Source organism: Sorex fumeus, unplaced genomic scaffold (genome assembly GCF_029834395.1).
Source record: "Sorex fumeus unplaced genomic scaffold, SorFum_2.1 ptg000063l, whole genome shotgun sequence".
NCBI lineage: Eukaryota > Metazoa > Chordata > Mammalia > Eulipotyphla > Soricidae > Sorex > Sorex fumeus.
In genome coordinates, this window is record NW_026606120.1 from 72,314,201 (window position 1) to 72,336,430 (window position 22,230).

The 22,230-nt window shown below is 55.5% G+C and overlaps 1 protein-coding gene across 1 annotated transcript; it reads right to left on the minus strand.

The window, feature by feature from the left end:
* Window positions 1-3,390: 3,390 nt before the first annotated feature.
* On the minus strand, window positions 3,391-17,472 carry TBX21 (T-box transcription factor 21). Its single transcript, XM_056127296.1, has 6 exons — window positions 16,762-17,472; window positions 5,350-5,504; window positions 4,870-4,991; window positions 4,363-4,512; window positions 4,203-4,264; window positions 3,391-4,054 (listed from the first exon to the last, which is right to left on the minus strand). The coding sequence occupies exons 1-6, from the start codon at window positions 17,268-17,270 to the stop codon at window positions 3,442-3,444; spliced, it is 1,611 nt and encodes a 536-aa protein (XP_055983271.1). The 5' UTR covers window positions 17,271-17,472; the 3' UTR covers window positions 3,391-3,441.
* Between the last annotated feature and the right edge of the window lie 4,758 nt (window positions 17,473-22,230).

The window sequence follows — 22,230 nt, forward strand, 5'->3', positions numbered from 1 at the left end:
ATTATCAAACCTATACATGGATTTTTTTTTTTTTTGCTTTTTGGGTCACACCCAGTGATGCACAGGGGTTACTCCTGGCTCCTCTTCACTTAGGAATTACTCCTGGAGGTACTCAGGGGACCATATGGGATGCTGGGAATCGAACCCGGGTCAGCTGCGTGCAAGGCAAACGCCCTATCCGCTGTGCTATCGCTCCAACCCCATACACATGAATGTTTGTTCCAGTACATTCACATTGTGAAATAGGCACGGTATTATTAACAAATCAAGAATAATAACTAATCATAGAATAGGTAAAGGTAAGGTAAAGGCCCTCCCGTTGATCGTCGATTTGCTTGAGCGGGCCCAGTCTCTCCAATCTCTCCATTGGAGATTTTGTTGTTACTGTGTCTGGCATATCGAATACTCTCGGTAGCTTGCCGGGCTCTCTGAGAGGGGCGGAGGAATCGAACTCGGGTCGGCCATGTTGGCCGCGTGTAAGGCGAACGCCCTACCCGCTGTGCTATCGCTCCAGCCCCATACACATGAATGTTTGTTCCAATACATTCACATTGTGAAATAGGCATGGTATTATTAACAAATCAAGAATAATAACTAATCATAGAATAGAAAATTTTAAAATAGAATTTATCACTGAAATAGAAGTTATATGATGGCCTCTGTCAAAATATCTTCTTGCATTCAGTATTCTTAGCCAGTTAACCTTGAGATAGTCCCTGACATAGCAAAAGCAAAATCACAGATAATATAGGACTTCTATATCCACTTAGACTTATAAAAATAAATTGTATTATTTAGTAAAATATGGATGTGATTTTATTTGTAAAAAGTGCATTTACAAATACAAATAGAGAACAAAGAATGGCACTGAACTTTTATGAGTTACGTAACATATCATTAAAATCAATGCTGTTGGGTGCTGGAGCGATAGCACAGTGGGTAGGGCATTTGCCTTGCACACAACTGACCTGGGTTCAATTCCCAGCATCCCATATGGTCCCCTGAGCACCGACAGGAGTAATTCCTGAGTGCAGAGCCAGGAGTAACCCCTGTGCATTTCTGGCTATGACCAAATAAATAAATAAATAAAATCAATGCTGTCAGGGGCTGGCAAACTGGCTTGAAAGACTGAAGCACACGCTTTGCATTTGAGAGTGCAGGTTTGATCCCCAGTACTGCATGGTACCCTGAGCACCATGAGGGGTAGCCCCCAAATCAAACAAATAAATTTAGGTAGCTGTCTGAAAAAGAGGGCACATATGACTTGGTCACACTGCTGGTACTTCAGTCTCACGTTGCGAACAGAAGAAACAGTGGGGGAGGGAGGCCAGAGAGATAATCCAATGGGTAAGGTGAGTGCCTTATATGAAGCTGAACTTGGGTTCAGTCCCCAGCACCCCATTTCCTACCAGGAGTGATCCCTAAGTGCAGAGCCGGGAGTAAGCCCCAAGCATCGTTAGATTAGCCCCAAATATAAAATAAATCAGTAAATAAAAGGGAGGGACCAGAGAGAGAGAGAGAGAGAGAGAAAGAGAGAGAGAGAGAGAAAGAGAGAGAGAAAGAGAGAAAGAGAGAGAGAGAAAGAGAGAGAGAGAGAAAGAGAGAGAAAGAGAGAGAAAGAGAGAGAGAGAAAGAGAGAGAGAGAAAGAGAGAGAGAGAGAGAGAGAAAGAGAGAGAGAGAAAGAGAGAGAGAGAAAGAGAGAGAGAGAAAGAGAGAGAGAAAGAGAGAGAGAGAAAGAGAGAGAGAGAAAGAGAGAGAGAGAAAGAGAGAGAGAGGGAGAGAGAGAGAGGGAGAGAGAGAGAGAGAGCAGTGCAGATCAGGTCACAGGGCTGGTGCCACACAGTCCCCAAAGCATGACCAAGCGTGGCCCTGGAGCTCCTGGTCACCAACTTGGTGGTCTGGGTAACTCCCAGCTCTACCTACATCCTTGGGCCGTTGCATTGAACCACAGGTGCATTTAGTCAAGAAATGCCAGGAGTGGGACTGCAGTGCCCTACAGTCATTCCTGAGTGCAGAGCCAGCAGTAACCCCTGAGCATTGATGGGTGTACCCATCCCCTCAAAAAAGAATGATCATTTTTTTTCTTTTTGGGTCACATCCAGTGATGCTCAGGGGTTACTCCTGGCTCTGCACTCAGGAATTCCTTCTGGCGGTGCTCAGGGGACCATATGGGATGCTGGGAATCGAACCCGGGTTGGCCGCATGCAAGGCAAATGTCCTATCCGCTGTGCTACAGCATCATTTTAAGAATCATTTTCATGTGTGTGGGGGGGGGAGGGGAAGAGAATAATAACAATAGGTTACATATGAAAGCATGCTTCTAAACCTATTCCATAGATTGGGCTGAACCATACAGAATTTTTGACATTACAGAATGTTCTTGACTTACAAAAACAGCAATTCCATGTGATCTAGAAATGCAAAGAGAAATCAAACCGTCCCTCCCCAAAGAACTGCCACCGGCCCGGCCCGTCTGTCCCTCCACCCAGCACTCACCCACAGCCTTGTCCTTAGATCCTGCCCTCAGACTCTGTCGCAGCCTGGGTCGGGGGGGGGGGGGGGCACACTGGCAGAGGGAACACTCCTTCCCGAGTGCCCCGGGCGGCTGTGTATCCCCCGTGGAAGCCACTAGGTCCTCGGGAAGTCCTGCTCCAGCACCCGCTGGCCAGTGCTTGGGAGCTCCAATCGCTCCCCTCTATCACCCCCCCCACACACACTCCATTCCCCAGCCTGGCTTCCGCCCAGCCCCAAAGCAGGACACATTGGACATTTTCACATTTATTTTCAGAAAGTGATGAAGACAAGAGTAATACAGCCCGACACCACTCTCCGCACAATAAATAGTGCCCAGACAAGAGCGTGCACACGCCGCCTCCCGCAGACCCCGCTCCTTCCCGCGTGGCCCACCCCCTGCCTGCACCCCACTGCCCTGAGGGAGTGGGCAGGCAGGTGGGGCCCAGGTCAGCTGCCCACAGTCCCCCAGTCCTCTCCCTGCCCCCCGCTGGCTGACTTTGAAAATCTGTGCCTCTCTATTTTTAGATCAGGGAGAAACACTGACAAACGAAACTGCTGAAAGTTTACCCTACAGAGGAAGAGACAAAGTCCCCTGGGACCCGCCTTCCCCACCTGACCTCTACTCTGCTCCCCCGAGGGAGCAGCGCCTGCGCCTGCTGTGACCACCCCACCCCCATTCTCTCCTCCAGCCAGGACCCCCACCGCAGAAGCAGCACCAGGTAAGTGATCAGTTCGGGCAGAGGAAGGGGTGGGGGGACACGCCAGGGTAGACTTCCACGGGGGCCAGGAAGCAGCGAGTGAACCCCCAAATCGTGCCGGCTCTGCCCTTTTCCCCAACAACAGACGGAGCAGGGGCAGCCGGAGGCCTGGCCCGGCCTCTCCAAGCTTAAGAACGCAGGTTCCGTTTCTTCCCCCAGAGCCTCTGCTCAGTTGGGAAAATAGTTATAAAACTGGCCTTCGGGTTCCTTGTCAAAGGGAGAGGGGGCCGTCACTGGGGAGGCGCTGTCCCCGCTGGAGGGGTAGGGGGACACGCGTCGCCTCTTACAGTCTCCCTCGCCCAGTCCTGAGTCACTGGACTCGGGCCGAAGTGGGGTGATGTCAGTCCACAGCGCTGGGGAGCCCTGGTCCTCGGGGCCTCGCCCGTCACAAGCTCCGGGTTCCATGGACAGTGTCCGCATGGGGCGGAACCAGCTGGTCGGGCCCATCTTCGGGGGATACTGGGGGGCCACGGGCCAGCTGGCTGCAGGTGCCAGCACTTCCTGGCCTCGGTAATAGGACGTGGTGGGCCCAGGGGCCGAGGGCAGAAGCGCTGGCCTCATGCTGACCGCTCGGAGCTCGGCCTCGTAGCTGTGGTCCCGGGGGGTGCCCAGCCAGTACGGCTGGGGTACCACGTCCTTGGCCTGGCCGGGAAGATCGGGGTAGAAACGGCTCGGGACAGGATACTGGTTGGGAAGCAGAGGGGAGTAGTGGTCGCCCCCGAGGAACTGGCAGTTGGGTCCAGGAGGGGAGGGGACGCTGGTGTCCACAGGCGTGTACATGCTGGAAGGAAGAGCAGTGGTGGGGGTGGCGTTACCAGAGGTCCTGCCAGTCAGACCCCCACCCTGGTTGCTGAGCGTCCCCCCACCCCCATCACAGCGAGGACCACAGGGAGGCCCCCGCGAGGGCAGTGGACCTCAGGGGTACTTACGACTCAAAGTTCTCCCGGAAGCCTTTGGCAAAAGGGTTGTTATCGATTTTCAGCTGCGTGATCTGGAGGAGGAGAACAGTCAGTGGGGTCCAGAGCACAGGGCTTGGATTTCCACAACCCCCCACCACCCCACCCCTGCCCCGAGGTTCAGCCCCTGCACCTCAGCGTTCTGGTAGGCGGTCACGGCGATGAACTGGGTCTCCTGGAAGGTGAAGATGTGGGTGCTGGCCGCGGCCTCGGGCTCGCCCTCGCTCACCTCCACGATGTGCAGCCGAGGCTGGTACTTGTGCAGGGACTGGAGCACGATCATCTGCGGGTCGTGGGCCAGGTTCAGTCACCTCCTCCCCAGCCCTCTCCCTTGGGCCCCCACACCTCTGACCCAGGTCTCGGTGCAAACAGGCCTTCTCCACAGGGAAGAGCCCCTGCTGACCTGGATGTGACCCGACCCTCCGTCTGTCTGTCTGTCTGTCTGCCGCTGACATTCAGCTTCCTTCCCTCTCACCTTCCTCCTCCCACCTCCTCTTCCTCCCGCCTCCTCTTCTGGTGGAGAAGCACCACCGGAGTCAGAGAGGAACAAAAGTGACTCTGACAAAGCAGAAAAAGTCTGACCCCCGCCCCCCCACCATGTGCCCCCCCCCCAGCCCCGTGACCTGTGACTCCGGCCCACCTGTGTCACGTTATTGGAGGCGCCCTTATTGTTGGTGAGCTTCAGCTTCCCGAAGGACACTTCCTGCCGCATCCAGTGGGCGCCCGTGTTGGGGGAGTCGGGGTGCACGTACAGGCGGTTTCCTGCGGGCGAGGAGCCTCTTTGGCACACAGCCCCGGGGGCAGCGCCCTGCCGACGAGGGGCTCCTTCGCCTGTGGTGGACGGGCGGCCAGAAGGATGTGGCGGAGCGGCAGGGGAGGGGAAGGCGTGGGTAGAGGACTGAGCGGAAGGCAGGAAAGCAAGGTGGAAAAGAGATGACACACCAAATGGAAGTGAGGTGGGGGTGGGGTGGATGGCGAGAGGGAGGGGTGGGGCGGGACGGGGCGGAGGAGTGGGATGAGCTGGGTTAAACCCTGGGCTGGGGGTTCCTCCTCGACCCACCAGGGGGCGCCCACTCTTGGAGAAAGAGAATGCCCACAGCTCCCCGGCGGCCGTGTGTACCTGGCATGCTGCCCTCTGCCTTTCCACACTGCACCCACTTGCCACTCTGATACCGCCAGTGATGCTGGTCCACCAAGACCACGTCCACGAACATCCGGTAGTGGCTAGTGGGCTCCAGTCCAGCCACAGTAAATGACAGGAACGGGAACATCCGCCTGAGGAGAGACCCAGCAGCATGCGTCAGCGGCCAGCCCCGTGGACAGCGCCCCGTGCACAAGCCCCAGTGATGAGAGAACCGAGGGGTAGGGAAGCTTGCCAGCCTCTTGTTAAACACAGCTGCCCCTGAATCCTAAATTGGATAAACTGGTAATTAAATGCATCATATTACAAACGCTTTCAGAATCCTCGTGGAGGATAGCACAGCAGTTAAAGCTCAGATCTCACGCTTTGCCAGTCTCACGCAGTCCACCGAGCTTCACCGGGGGATTGTCCTGGAGGCACACAAGCACTGTTGGGGTGGGTGGGATAATCCTGGCACCACAGGACCAAGCAGCACCACATCCTCGGACCCTCACACTGACCCACCAACCCAGATGGCTGGGAGTCACCGGAGTGGCCCCCCTGGACTCCTGAGCACCATTTGGAAGTCCCCAATAAAATCATCACAACATTTTTGTTTGCTACTGATGACTTATCTTTTTTGATGTTATTTGTTTTGGAGTCACACCTGGTGATGCTCAGAGATTACTCCTGGCTTTGCATTCAGGAGTCACTCCTGGCAGAGCTCAGGGGACCACATGGGATGCCAGGATTGAACCCAGGGCACTTGCCATGTGCAAGGCAAGTGCCCTACCCACTGCGCTGTCGCTCCGGCCCCTACTTGTGACTTATCTTGAGGTTATTTGTCACTGTTGTTCCGGCCCACAGGGCGGAAATACTAGAAGATGGGGAGATGGGGGTGGGTGGGGGGGCGGGTACCGGCTCTTCCCAACACCACACTTGCGGGTCACTTGGTTTCACACTGCAGAGATGGGAAACACTACAAATAGGGCCTTGCTTACTTATTGCAAAAGAACGAACACCAGGGGCTGGAGCAATAGTACGGCGGGTAGGGTGTTTGCCTTGCACATGGCCGACCTGGGTTCGATTCCCAGCATTTCATATGGTCCCCCGAGCACCACCAGGAGTAATTGCTGAATGCAGATCCAGGATTAACCCCTGTGCATTGCCAGGTATGACCCATAAAGCAAAAAAAAAAAAAAAAAGAACACCAGGGGCACGAGCATGTGCGAGCACCCCAGGGGATCCCAGCACTGTGTGGTCCCAGGAACGACCGCTTCCCCCAGCACCTGTAGGTGTGGCTCAAAAACAAACCAAAAATACCGTGGTTTGGTATTCTATCTGGCTTTGTCTTTTGTTTTGGAGTCACACCTGGCAGTGCTCGGGGTTACTCCTGGCTCTGTGCTTAGGGATCACCTCTGTGGTGGTTCAGGGGACCATGTGAGGTGCGAGAGACGGAAGCCTGGTTGGCTGCACGCAAGGCAAGCTCCTAGCCTCTGCTATCTCTCAGATCCCAGCTTTACTGATACTCTCTCTTTTTTTTTTTGATCCACACCCAGCAGTGCTAGGAGGAGCGGTCACTCCCAGGAGACCACACAGTGCTGGGGAACCACCCACCCCCCCAGGTTCCTGCATACAGAGGGTGTGCTGAAGCTCCCAGCTCACAGGGCCTGGGTTTTTTCCCCAGTGTTTTTCTTTCAGAGTTGGTTGCTAGACATTTGGCTGCACACCTCTGTCTCTCACCTCAGCCGGCTTCTGAGGGGGAAGCAAAGCTGCAGCCAGGCCCCCTTCCCGCCGGGTGCTAGATGCTCCAGGCTCAGTCCTGCCCCCTTCTCCACTGAGGCTCCTGCAGTTCTTGCACAGCCCAGTGTCCGCCCAGTGCTCCCCTTCCCATGCTATATCCTGACCCATGGCTGCAGCGGCCTGCCCCATGGACTGGTGGGTAGGGACAGTCCAGCCAACCATCCGAGAAAGGACTCTCAAGCTCCAAGTCTTGGCTCCAGGAAGAAGTGAAGGCTACTGGGGTTCGGCTGCCACACTGCCCCCCACTGCACTGGAGAAATGGATTCAGAGAAATTGCACCCACACACACCACAACCATCTCCACTATCCTCACCATCACTGCAGTCATCACCTCCCTGTCACTTCCCGGCCCCATCACCTCCCCCATTGCCATCCTCATCACCATCACCTCCCCCATCGCCTCCCCCACCACCATTCATGTCGCTTCCCCATCACCATCCACATCAGCATTACCTCCCCCATCAACATCCACATCACCATCACCTCCCACATCACCTCCCCCATCACCATTCATATCACTTCCCCAACACCATCCACATAACCATCGCCTCCCCCATCACCATCCACATTACTTCCCCATCACTGTCACCTCCTACCCATCACCGTCCACATCACCATCACCTCCCCCATCAACTCCCCCATCACTGGCCATGTCACTTTCCCATCACTATCCCCATCACCTCCTCTTGATCATCATCCACACCCCTTCCCCCATCATCTCTTCCATGCCCTCCCCCATCACCATCGCTCCAGCCATCCCTGGTGCCGTTGCCACAAGCATCCTCTCACCATCACCGTCATTGCAACCACACCCTCCTACCCCTGCCACCATCACTAACCACCACTAATTCCGCCTTCCGCAGAGCCCACATCCACCGACCCCATCTGCACCAGCACCAGCTGCAGCAGCCTCACATGGCCCTGCATCCCCGGCGGCCGCATGGAACCCTCCCTGAGCCCCAGGGTCCTCCCTCCGAGATGCCTGGATCTGAGTCAGAGGCCCACGGAGGGCGAGTTTCAGGGCCAGAACATGTGGGTGGCTCCAAGTGCTCCGAGAGCCCCCAGCAGCCCCTTCTGTGGGCAAGTCGGGCGATCTCCTCACATTCCTTGGGCGGGGGGTGCTGAGTAAGAAAGTCACAGGTGTGATGACCTGGGGAAAACTCATCCCCAAATCAGCGGCAGCTTCTGTCTCACCAGCAGAAACGGTAGCTCCTGCGCATCTTTCCTTGGAGGGCTGCTTCGACGGTCCCCAGAGAGCTGGGAGGGTGCTCATGGGGCTGGCTGCAGGCCTAGTATGTGGGGACTCTGAGTTCCAACTGGGGCACTGCACCATCACCCCCAGCAATGAACCATCACGTACACACTGCGGATCTGGGCATGCCCCCACCGCCCAAAAAATCCTGAAGAAGGAGAGATAGCACAGTGGGTAGAACGCTGCCCTGCCCACGACTGACCCCAGTCCTATCCCCCATCCCATAAGATCTTGAGCCCGCCAGGAGTGATCCCTAAGCACAGAGCCAGGAGTAACTATTGGGCGTGACCCCAAAAACAAATCAACAAACAAACAAACAAAAAAATCCCAAAGACAGGAAGAGAGCTCAGGGGTGAGGGCAGAATCCGAGCTGGAGCCCAGCACTCCATCCTCCCACCCCTAGCACTGCTGGGTGTGGCTCTGGTGCCCCCCAACATACACCCCACAAACACAGGTGCTGACTCATCCAGTCCAGGGAGTGGCATGGGTCTCCAGAGCGCTGCTTAGATCCCCCCCACACTGTCCCCACAAAAAAACACCACAAAGTTCCAGACATGGAAATCAGCTCACTCCCTCTCTCAGCCCCCCTCTTCCCAGGCTCCGTGCTGGCGGTGCTGAAGGACCGTGTCCAGCACCCAGAGCACAGGGGCAAATGGGCTCAGCAAAGTCAGTGAGCCGGCAAAACCAGGGAGGCCACGAGAGCCGAATATTTTCAGCATTTCTCCCACCACGTGCTTCTGCGGCAGGCCCCGGACTCCCGCAAGCTCTTGCCACAGCGCCCCGAGGGAACGGAGGAGGGGCAGATGGGAACAGCCTCCCGAGCTCTGCTGTGTGGCCCTCAGTCCACCAGACACAGCCTCTGACATTTACAGCATTTCCATTTTTATACCCGAAGACACAAACTCAGCGCAGCGTGAGGCATCTCCAAGGTGGGACAGCAGAGCCAGTTCTGTCAGCTGGGCAGCCGGACCCCCGGGTACTATCCCTCCAGCCTGCTTTGGCCACCATGATGAAAACAGAAGACGCACAGGAGGCAAATGGAAGAGACAAAGTCCCAATTGTTTTTGATTTTGGATTACATCTGGCAGTGCTCAGGGGTTACTCCTGGCTCTGTGCTCAAGGATCTCTCCTGGCAGGCTCAGGGGACAGTACAGGGGGCCAGGGATTGAAGCTGGGTCGGCTTTGCTTTTTTTTTTTTTTTTTGGCTTTGTTTTTTTGGGTAACAGCCAACGATGCACAGGGATTATTCCTGGCTCATGCACTCAGGAATTACTCCTGACATTGTTTGGGGGACCCTATGGGATGCTGAGAATCGAACCCGGGTGGACCGCATCCTACCCGCTGTGCTATTGCTCCAGCCTTTGGGTCGGCTTTGTGCCAGGCAAGTGTCCTACCTGCTGTACTATCTCTCCAGGCTCTGGAGGTCCCAATTTTTTTTTTTTTTTTGCTTTTTTGGGTCACACCCAGCGATGCACAGGGGTTACTCCCGGTTCATGCTCTCAGGAATTACTCCTGGCTGTGCATGGAGGACCATATAGGATGCTGGGAATCGAACCCAGGTCGGCCGCATGCAAGGCAAATGCCCTACCCCCTGTGCTATCACTCCAGCCCCATGGAGGTCCCAATTTTTATGGGAGGGTCACCCCCAGGTGGTTGCTTGGGGGTTATACCCAGGATGGTTGAGAGACCACGCAGTACCAGGGTCGAGCCACGAGCTCCTATGTGCAAAGTATGTGCTCCGGCACTTTGAGTCATCTCTTGACATTTGTCTTTTATTTCTTTCCTCTTAAAAAAATTTTTGGGGGGCCAGAGCGATTATACAGCGGGTAGAGCATTTGCTTTGCATTCAACCAACCTAGGTTCAATCCCCAGCATTCCATTCCATCCCAAGCACCACCAGTAGTAATTCCTGAGTACAGAGCCAAGGAGTAACCCCTGAGTATCAAAGGGTGTAACCCAAAAAGAAAAAAATATATATACACACACACATATATATATATATATATATTGGGGGGATCAAAAAAATTATGTTTGTTTTATTTTTGGTTTTGGGGCCACACTCAGCAGAGCTCATGGTTTACTTCTGGCTCTGCGATCAGGGACCACTCCTAGTGGATTTGTGGGGACTGTACATGGTGACGGGGATCAAACCAGGGTCAGCTGCATGCAAGGCAAGCACCCTCCCTGCTGTACTATCTCTCCGGCACTGGCACTGCCATTTGGGATTCCCACTGTCACAACGAAGTGTGCCACCCTCCCCGACCCCTCCCCTCATGCAGCACGCCCCTTCTCAGGCACACGATCTTGGGCATATGCAAGGTCTGCAACTAAAGCGTATGTGCCATGGAGGGCCCCACAACCCAATGTAGGAGCACTGCAAGAGTGTGCCCTTGGTGAGTACTGCGTCCACACTGGGTGTGATCACAATATGAAAGGGCACAACTCCAGGTCACACTGCATTCAAGTGTGTGTGCGACCCTGGTCATCACAACAGTAGTAAAGCATTTGGGGCTGACTGGAGGATAGCACACTTGCCTGGGATGCCAACCCTAGTATTGCATCTGGTCCCCGGAACCCACCAGGAGTAATCCCTGAGTACAGAGCCAGGAGGATTCCCTGAGCACCACTGGGTATGGCCCCCCCAAATAAAACAAACAAACAAAAACACCCAAAAAGAACACCACCTCCAAGGGAAGGGAAGAGAGGGGGTGTCTGGTACTGTCTTAGAAGTCTGTAGAAAGATGGAGCCTCTCTTTCACTGTTGGTGGAGAGTACATTGTGCAGAGCTTTGGGAGAAAGCATTCTAGTATAAAAATGCAAACTGGTACTGAGGTCACTGTTGATGGAATATGTACGCTGGTGTTGGAACATTACATGACTGAAACCCAATCATGAACAATTTTGTAACTGTGCATCTCAGGGTGATTCAATTAAAATAAAATAAAAGGTAAAGGCCCTCCCGTTGTTTGTCGATTTGCTCGAGCGGGCCCAGTAATGTCTCCATTGGAGATTTTGTTGTTACTGTGTTTGGCATATCGAATACATCACGGGTGGCTTGCCAGGCTCTGCTGTGTGGGCGAGATACTCTCAGTAGCTTGCTGGGCTCTCCGAGAGGGGCAGAGGAATCGAACTCGGGTCGGCCATGTTGGCTGCGTGCAAGGCAAACGCCCTACCGCTGTGCTATCGGGCTGGAGCGATAGCACAGCGGTAGGGCGTTTGCCTTGCACGCAGCCAAAATAAAATAAAATAAAATAAAAGTTGCAAAGAGAAGAAAAAAAAATGCCAAGTGTTGGAGATGGAGCTATAGTACAGTGAGTAGGGCGCTTGCCTTGCATGCGGCCGACCTGGGTTTGATCCCCAGCATCCCATATGGTCCCGAGCACAGCCAGGAGAAACTTCTGAGAAACACTGAGTATGGTAAAAAAAAAAAAAAAAAAGAACAAAAAATAAAATTAAATAAAATAAAATGCAAAATGTGTGAAGATTCTTCACTTCCCACCAACTTCAGGTCCACTTTACAGAAACCAACCATCCTAAACAGCCAAACAGAAAGCAAAGTCTGCACCACCCAACCCAAGCCAAATGAAGCCTGGCAACCCCAATACAGCTCCAGTGTTTCTGTTGAGATCGAAAAAGCTCTGGTCAGCGGAGGGATACAGTGGCTAAGGCATTTGCCTGCACTGGCCTTGCATGTGGCTGACCCACGTTCGAAACTGGGTACCTCACAAGGTTCCCCAACTCCTGCCGGCAATGATTCCTGAGCAAAGAGCCAGGAGTAAGCCCTGAGCACTACTGGTGTGACCCAACACCCAAACCAAAACACACACACACACACACACACACACACACACACACACACACACACAAAGGCTTGAGGATTGTAAGTGTGGGGACGAGGAAGGAGGCCCAGGGCTGGAAGGGCGTGCTGGAGAATAGAGGTGTGGGAGTGAAGTCCTTCGTTTTCCCCCCAACTCCACAATGCAAATTGAGTCATTTAACAACAAAGCTCCCGAAAGTTATCTTAATTATAATAATCAACTAAACTAATCGCACCCAGAAAAGTGGGGATTGCCAGCAATGAGTGCACACCCACACACCCACACAGTTCTCCCACTGAGAACACCGAGAATGCCCGCCCTCCAGGACATGCTTGGCAGCACAGCCAAGGCACTCTCACTGCCACCCAGGCCCCCAGGCCCACGGCAGGCACCCTCAGCACCCCTTCACACGTTCGCTTGGATCTCGGAAGTCTCCACGTGGCCCAAGCACCTCTTTACCCTCAAAGCCTCCTCAGGCCAGAGCGAGAGTACAGCAGGTAGGGCGCCTGCCCTGCACGCAGCAGACCTGGGTTCCATTCACCGCACCCCGTATGTTTCCTTGAGCCCCTCCAGGACAGGAATGATCCCTGAATGCAGAGCCAGGAGTAACCCCTGAGCTTCGCTGGGTGTGACAAAAAAAATTAACAACAACAACAAAAACAACAACAACAATAAAAAGGTTCCATCTAGCTTCATTTGAATGTCCTGGATCAGCCGCAGGACCCTGAAATCACCCCCCCCCCACCTCCTGCACTTCCTGTCCGTAGGGGAGAAAGTGACTGTCCATGTTGAGGTCCAGAGGCAGGAGAAGGATCTGGGGGGATCAATGAGTCAGCCCAAGGAGACCCGCAGTGGTGGGCCTGTGGGTAGGCCTCCATGGAAGGGTCTTTCCGAAAGGAAAAAGGCAGTGGGTGATATGATGGTGACAGTTGGGTCACTGGAGCCCACAGAGGGACAGGCCACCCGCCAACGCAGGATATGAACAGGTTCTCTGAACCCCAACTCTGACTTTTCAGAAAGTAGTCGTGGAGGAAAATGATGGGTGCCAACTTAACAGATCACTGATAGTCAAGCTGGGCTCCAGGGGGTTCAGGTCTACCAGGACTGAATGGGGTCGGGGGCAAGTGGCTCTGTCCTCTCCATCCCAGCACCAGATTCCTGAGGCCTGATGCAGCAGGTGAAAAGGTGAGGGGCCATAGCCCCTTCCTCAGGGTCCCACGCCACTCAAAGGGGCCCCTGGGGATGAATGTGAGGGTCAAGAATGAGTCTGAGCCACCTTAAAAGGGGGCTGCTTAGTAATGTGTTAAGAATTTCTTTTTTGTTCCTTTCGGGGCCACACCCATCAGAGCTAGATCCGTGCTCAGGAATCACTCCTGGCAGTGTTCAGGGAACCGTACGGGATCAAACCAGAATTAGCTGCATAGAAGGCAAATGCTCTATGTGCGGTACTATCACTCCAGCCCTATGATGTTAAGAATGTCTTTCTTTTGGGCTGGAGTGATACTACAGCGGGGTAGGACATTTGCCTTGCACATGGCCAACCTGGGTTCAATTTCCAGCATCCCATATGGTCACCTGAGCACCACCAGGAGTAATTCCTAAATGCAAAGCCAGAAGTAAACCCTGCGCACTGCCGGGTGTGACCCAAAAAGCAAAAAGAAAAAAAAATTATTTCTATCTTTCTTTCCTTCTGTTTCTCTCTTTCTTTCCATTTGTTTGTTTTGAGGTCACACCCAGCACTTCTCAGGCCTAACTCCTGGCTCTGTGCTCAGGGGCCACTCCTGGTTGTGCTTGGGGACCATATGTGGTGACGGAGATCAAAGAACCCAGGTCGGCCACATGTAAGACAAGCGCCCTACCCGCTGTCCTATCTCTTTTCAATGCAAGAATTTTTTCATTGTGCTAAAGGTATTGTGTTTCCATTCTTAAAGACCACTTTTGGAGGTGTGCTGAGAAGCAGTTGAGAGTGAAATCATGAAGGGTCTAGGGGTTTGGACGAATTATTCCTTCCCCTTTATCCTTGCAGACCAGAGGGATAGGAGCAAGTGAGGAGAAAGAAGAAACAAGACTGGCCAGTGGGGGCAAGGACTGAAATTGGGGGATGGGCCACGGACGCTCATTCTATCTGGTTTTGCTTTTGTATTTACTAGAATTTTTTTGTTGTTGTTTTGCTTTTTGGGTCACACCCAGCGATGCACAGGAGTTACTCCTGGCTCTGCACTCAGAAATTACAACTGGTGGTGCTCAGGGGACCATATAGGATGCTGGAAATCAAACCCAGGTCAGCCGCGTGCAAGGCAAACGCCCTATCCGCTGTGCTATTGCTCCGGTCCCTTACTAGAATTTTTAATTATTAATTTTATTTTTGGGTCACACCTGGCGATGCACAGGGGTTACTCCTGGCTCATGCACTCAGAAATTACTCCTGGTGGTGCTCGGGGGACCATATGGGATGCTGGGAATCGAACCCGGGTCGGCTGCGTGCCAGGCAAACACCCTAGCCTCTGTGCTATTGCTCCAGCCCTTTTACTGGAATTTTTTAGAGTCAAAACAAGTAACTGCAGGGATCTGAAAAAGGAGACCAGAAAACCCACCCAGAGAGAGTCACCCAGTAGAGACTTAACAGAAAGGCGGCTAAAGGGGAGACCCAGACCCCGAGAAGCCGCTTCACAGCCTCCAGCTGCACCCTGCATTCTGGGTGACACTCATCCAGTCCCTCTGGGTTTGGTTTTGTTTGTTTTCGGGGCCACACCTAGACAGGCTCAGCGATTACTCCTGAATCTGCACTCAGGAACCACTCCTGCTGGTGTTCAGGGGACCATATGGGGAGTTGGGGATTAAACTCGACTTGGCTGAATGGAAATCCCCACCAGCTCCTCTGTTGAGATGGAGGCAGGGGCTGGCAGCAAGCCCCCGTGTGTGGGAAGGCTTCCTGAGCATATGACGAGCTGAGGGCTGCATTCAGTCCTGCTGGGGACCGGAGCAATCCTCTAAGGACCTGGGTCTCAGTGACACCACTGCACACTGGGGGGCCCACTTGGCTGTTTAGAGACTATGAAACAGTCGAGGCAGAAGTACAGAGAGCACCTGGGGCTGCTGTGACTCCAGGCCGCGGGGGGTTGGAGAAAGAAACCCAGGAAGGTGCCATTTGGGCTCTGGTACCCACCATCACTGAGCACGCTGTGTGACCTCAGAAGAGTCCCTTGCCGTCTCTCTGGGCCTGTTTCTCTGTCTGCACAGATCACAGGTGTCCCCTTCAGTTTACACACGACAGGACTCGAAACCTGCCTATATCTGACTGCACCCAGAAGGGGCTGGGGTTAGGGGTACAGCCTCCTCAGAGGCTGGAGGGACAAAGGTCAGCCTCCTGGGAAAGTAGGACAGCACAGGCCTCTGGAGTCAGGTGGCTCCAACCGAGGCCCCCTCAGCCCAGGACACCGCACAGAGATGATCAGGAGGGAAGAATGTTCCAGCACTGTCCAGATGAGGTACCAAGCCCAGAACCCAGGATGGCCTCGCCTCTCCTCCCCTCTCTCAACACCTCCTGGATCCCTGCCCACAGAGGTCCTTCCTCACCACCCCCCCCCCACACAGGGCCCTGCCTGGGGTATCCCCACCATCCCCCCAGACCCAGGTGGCGGCCCCAGTACTTGCTAACCCCACACCTCAGTCATCCTTAGTCAGTTTCTCTTTCTTTCCCCACCAAGAAGACTCGCTTGCTCCGGAAGCAGTAGCCTCAGACACAAACCTATGCTCAGGGACCCCTGAGTCATGAAGACTTGGGTCTGTCCCACCTCTCTTCCCCCCAGAACGGACCAGAAATATATGGACAGGGGTGCTGGCAAGCTCTTGGGGGGCAATCTCTAAAGGGGTGCAGTCTGGGTGATTTGTTCAGGCCCTAAATCAGGGGCTGGTGCCTGGATTAGCTCTGTACCCCCCCAATTCTACTGCCTCCCCGACACACACACACACACACACAGGCACAGACATCTGATCTCAGAGCATTACCGGAAAGGAAACTTGGCAACAGCTACTCCGTGTCACCAAATCCCAGTCTTACCCCCCAGCTGGCCTGAGCACAAAGCCTCAGAGGGCCTGGGAGGGGTGGGACAGGGAAGGTGGGGTGCTGGATTCTGATCCCCACATTCTGATTCCCTCCTCTCCCCTCACTTTTGGGGTCTGCAGTGTCCTGCCCGTCTCAGCCATGACTCACTACCAGCCTCTGGCCCCTGTCAAGCGGGCCCGGGGCCGCCCAGGGTCACCCACCATTTCTGAGGGCCACCCCAAGCAGACCCCATCCCCTCCGGAGGTAGCCACTCTCCTCCAGGGTCCTTTAGGGTTGTCTGTCTGCTATGCAAAATCCCGGGAGTTGTCCGCGCTCCCCTGCGCCCCCCTCCCCGCAAACACACACACACACACACACGAACACGCACACGCACACGCACACGCACACGCACAGCAAAGGGGCCCCCACCCCCAGGCTCCCCACCCCTCCCGAGCCACGCGAGGCCCGTCCTCCAGGCGCACTGGCGCACTCACCGGCCCTGCTTAGTGATGATCATCTCCGTCTGGTGCTGGTTGAACTTGGACCACAACAGGTGGTTGTTGAGCGCGACCCTCAGCTTCCCCGACACCTCCAGGCCGGCGGGCACCGCGTAGTCGTCGCGCGGGCCGGGGTAGAGGCCGGCGCGCGGGTCGGGGGCCGCATAGGCGTCTGCCGCGCCGCCGTAGCCGTCGGCGCCCGCCGTCTGCGGGAAGGGCTCGCCGGCGGCGCCGGGGAAGCCGGGCGCCGGGGGCCGGGGCGGGTAGGCGTAGGCGCCCAGGAAGCGGCCGGGGGGCGCGGGCACCAGGGCGCCCCCGGCGTAGGGCGCGCGGCGATCGTCCTGCGCGCCGGGCGGCGGCGGCGGCGGCGGCGGCGGGGGCAGCGGCTCGGGGTAGAAGTAGCGGCCGTGCGGGTCGGCGTTCCCGGGCGCGCGGCCCTCGGCGCTCGCCGGCCCCGGCTCGGTGCCCGTCAGCATGGCTCGGCAGCCCGGCTCCACGAAGCCCATCCGGGGCGCGCTGGCCCCTTCCAGCCGCCGTCGGGGCCCGGCCTCTCTGCGCGCGGGGGCGGCCCACGGGCTGCGGGGGTGGGCTGGGCAGTGCGCCCGACGCCGGGGTCCCGCGCGCGCTGCGGGTGGGCGCGCGCGGCAGCTCCCTCCCGGGCTCCCGCTCCGGCGGGGCCGCTGTCACTAAGCGTCGCGGCGCCTTTGCTGTGACTTTATGAAGCGCTGGCGCGGGCGGGGGGGGGGGGGGCTGGGGGGTGGGGGGGAGCGCCCCGCCGCCCCCGCCGCCCCCGCCGCTGCCACCTCGGCCCCGCCTCGCCTCACCCCGCCCCCTCGCGGCTGACACGACTGGAGGGCCCCCCACGGGAGAGACGGGTCCCCGCGCCGGCTGGCTTCCTCTCCGACACTGCCTCCGCGAGAGCCATCCCCGCCGCCACCTGCCTCTCCGCTCTGGACCCTCCAGACAACTCTCGACCCTCGTGGGAATCTCCAGCCGCCCTTGACCTGGCAGCTCAAATGCCCCCTCTTCCAGGAAGCCTCCGGTGGTGGAAGCAAGCGCCGCCGAGGAGACTGGCGCGGCACAGGAGAGCCGCTCGCTCCCACCGCGGGCAATTCAACAGTTACTTCTTGATGCTACTGTTGCGCCCAGGCTCCGTGTTAAGTGGCTTCAGGGAGTGTTGCTCTCTTTCCTGTCCAGGCCCAAAGCAGGTCCTGGGCGGATCTGGCACTTAGAGAGGAGGAGAAGAGTTCCTCCACGTGGGCTGCAGCCCCCTCCCCTGTTGACGGGACCTACCTACAACACTCCCCTGACCTGAGGCGGCACCCCGCAAGGAGTGCCCCGTACCCCCGCGCCCACCCGCCAGATCAGTTTCAGGGCCACTTTTGGCTCTGGTGTGGATGAGAGCCACCGTCCCCTTCGCCTCCTGAGAGAGGGGGAAATAATCTGATCTTGTTTGGGGCTTTCTGGGGCTCTCCCTCCCTCCTGCCTGCATGGAAGAGCAGCTTTGAACACTGGTGCACACAGGAAGGAGCCCAGCACAGGCCCTAAAGGCCGCCTGCGCCCTTGGACCCCTCCGCTTTCTCTCTTTTCTTTCTCTCTTGACTAATGTAGTCACATCCCTTTTATGGTGAAAACCATCCTTTTCCCCCGTCAATTGAAAGTAGCATCATTGGGAGTTTTACTGTGTGTAAAGATAAAACATATAACTCTCATTTAAAAAAAAAAGTTTAAAAAAATGTTAAGTAGTACAGAACAGTGAAGGAAATTGTTCAACTACTAAAAAAAAAAAGTGGGCCCCAACTATAGTTCATTGATTGGATAGGGCATCTGCCTTGTATGTGCTGACCTGGGTTTGATCCCTGGCAACCCATATATGGTCTCATGCCCAAATTCTGCCAGGAGTGACCCCTGAGCCCAGAGCCAGGAGTAAGCCCTGAGCACAGCTGAGTGTGGCCCCAAAACAAAACAACAAGAAAAAAGTAATAAACCCCCCTTTGGGTCTCCCCACCCTAAGGCAAGCAACCAGAAGTAACATTTTGGGAGCGCCCCTTCATACATCGCCTCCCTGCACCCCACCTCTGGTTTTTCATACACACGTGCACGCACCCGCACACATAATTTTAAAACAAACTCCACATGCGTTGTTTTGCAGTATTTTTTTTTCCACTCAACAAGGTGTCATGGAATATTTTGCATATCAGTGTTTAGATGAAGTTGGACCTGTTCAAGAATGACTTGAAAAAAATACCATTTACCTGGCGTTACAGGCCAACTTCTCCCCTCCTCCCCTCCTCACTTCTCCCCCCAGGGGGGCCGGCCCCAGCTCTGCAGGTCTGTCCCAGCCCATCAGGGCTTCCCCCTTACGGGCCCCTGGGGACTCCCTGCTCCCAACTAGAGCTGAACTGAGAGGCAGGTTGGCAGGGGGCCAGGAAAGCTGGGGAGCCCAGGAGGCGGGCATGACCCAGCGAGGGTACAGGGAGAGGAATGAGAGCAATACCCCAACCAGGATGGACATACAACAGCCCCCCATAGAGGCAGCCTCCTTCCTCCACAGTCCCCCACCCCATGTCACCTCTACTTAAAGGAGGGGCAGTTTGTGTGTGTATGTGTGTGTGTGTGTGTGTGTGTGTGTGTGTGTGTATTGGTGGGCAGCCCCATTTGACAAAGAGAGGGAGCCCTTGGGGCTCTTTTGGGGGGCAGCAGGAGAATTTAGGAAACTTCCTGAAAGACCCATCCATTTTCCCAGAAACAAGAGCATGTTGGATGGTGACTCCGCTTCGGGGGAACATTCTGCTAAGGGTGTGGAAGTGGAAGGTCAAATGGAGTCTTCCCTCCCTCCCCTTTGTCCCTTTTGGGGGCTATACCTGGAGGTGCTGGAGAGCCACTGTCAGGGGACTCACGGGACCAGGCCTGTCTCCTGCAAAGTGGTGCACTCAGACCCTCTCCTCACCCCCCTTTTCCACACTCATCCTCAAGTTAAATGGTGAAACACCCTCCACCGATGCCTCTGAATCAATGCCCTGAGCCCCTCCCCGGCTTTCTAAGCAGGGCACCCTGGCTGTCAGAATCCGCTGGACTTGGGCACACGTCCCTGGAGGAAACGAGGGGGCTGTGGGCAGTCACTGGAGAACTGGCCAGCTGCCTTTGGGTCTCCCTGCCTGGCTCATCACCCCGAGACTACTCCCTTTCCTCCCTTTAATTTCTTCCATCCAAAAAAGAAAGTGCTTGTGAAAAGCGGGGGCTGGTGGCCCTGGTGCCATTACTGCCAGTCCCGCCCCTCTGCCAGCTTGGGTGAGAAGAACCCTGGCAGTAACACCTCCTCCTCCTCATCCTCCTCCTGCTGCCACCTCACCCTCTCCCCAGGCCCCAGGGCTGGAGAGGTGGAAGGAGGCACAGGAGACGAGGCCCCCTGGGATCCCCGCACTTCCCATCGCTCCCACACCCCAACCACACAACTGCTGGGACCAACCTCACCCTGGTTACATTGGGGCTGTCACTCACAGGCATCAGTCAGGGGGGTGATATGGGTCGTGCAAGGCTGTTTGTGGTCACACAGCCTGAGCTGGATTCCTGATTCCTGGCCCAGTGCTCCGCCACAGGAGAATTTTTTTTTTTTTTGGTGGGGGGCTGTAACTGCTTCCAGTTTACTCCTGGCTCTGTGCTCAGGGCTCACTCCTGACGGTGCTCAGAGGACCATATGGGGTGCCGGGGCTCTAACAGGGTCAGCCATGTGTATGGGAGGTACCTTAACTTTATCCTGTACTATCTCACTGGCTCCCAACCTTCTGTTTTGAAGGAGACCAACAACAAAGTCTGAAAACTGAGGATCAGGTTTGGAGGGGGCAGGGAGATAGGACAGTGTGCAGGACGCTGACCTCTCATGCAGCTGACCCGGGTTTGATCCCCAATATCCCATATGGAACCCTGATCATCACCAAGAGTGATTCCTGAGCTCAGAGCCAGGAGTAACCATTGCATTGCTGGGTGTAACTCCCAAAGAAAATACCCTCCCTGCCCCCAAAAGAAAGAGAAAAAGAAAAGATTTGGAAAACATGAATTCTGGGATGGGGTGAGGTGGCTCAAAGGGTTGAGGACAAGCTTGGCACGAGGTTCCATTCCCAGCAGTACCTGATCCCCCAGCACTGAGCCGGAAGTAGCTCCCAAACACAACTGGGTGTGGCCCCAAAGCAAAACAAAACAAAAAGCTGCTCTCTTCCTGAATCCAAGGCTGCTTTTTGAGCCCTTTCCTTCAATACTGAGAACGAATGACGCTCAACACCACCTCACTGCCATCTCTGCCTATTCGTTCCACTGAGTTCCCAGACCCATGGCAAGTCCCTGTCACCTCTGACTTAAGGAACTTAGGTGACACAGACCTCCGAGATCCCAGAGTCACCCCCAAAAATCCATCCACTTTACTCCTCCACCTCCAAGTCACGGTGGTTCCAGAGAAAGCTGGTGAGTGCCGGTGAGAGCCAGTGCGAGCTGACCACACCTGGTGGTCCTCGGAAGGACAGTTCCTGCACAGAGAGGATCTTATCAGAGCTTGGGGGCTCCTCATCCCACAACCTAACAGTTACCTGATCCCTCCTATGAAAATGTGCAATGCTTAACTCCTCCAGGGACCTGGTAGATTCTGGAAAAATGCCTTTTGTATATGAACTGCAGGTAAAGGGATGCTGGCAACTGGGGGAACTGCAGAGGGGTCTATGCTGGAGACTCAGAGCATAGGAGGCCCCAATTTCTGCCCTCCACCCTGCCTGGCACAGTCTGTGAGTTGCAAGGAGCCAGCAGGGTGAAGCCGGGCTGACAGCACATGAGGGACAGAGCCAAGGGGGACCTGCATTTCTGATCTGTTGGCTTGTTCAGGGGGTGCCTCTCCCAATGGTGTTCAGGGGTACCCAGAGCTATACCTGGTGGTACGAGGGAGGCCCTGCAGTGTCAGGAATGGAACAGGGGCCCTGTGCATGCCAGGCATATACCCCAGCCATCTGAGCTCTCTCACCTCAGCCCTGGGTCGAATTTTTAGAAGAAAGATTTAGAAGCCAGAGAGATAGTACAGCAGGTAGAACCCCACCAGGAGTGATGCCTGAGCACAGAGCCAGGAGTAAACCCTGAGCACAGCCTGGTGTGGCCCAAAAAGAAAAAGAAAAAACAAAGAGAGATGGGGCTGGAGTGATAGGACAACGGGTGGGGCACTTGCCTTACATGCAGCTGACCCAGGTTTGATCCCCCGTCCCCCATAAGGTCTCCTGAGCCCAAAAGTAGTGATCCTTGACTGCAGAGCCAGGGATGAGGGATAAGCCCTAACACTGCTGAGTATGACTCCCCTCCAAAAAACAAACGAACAGGTACAGAGAGAGATTTAGGCAGGGTTAGGGACACCAAGGCACTCCCAGAATTTGATTTAGGAAGAAAGTCTCTGGCAGAGGGGACCAAGGACAAGGGGTGATGCTCAAAGGGCTG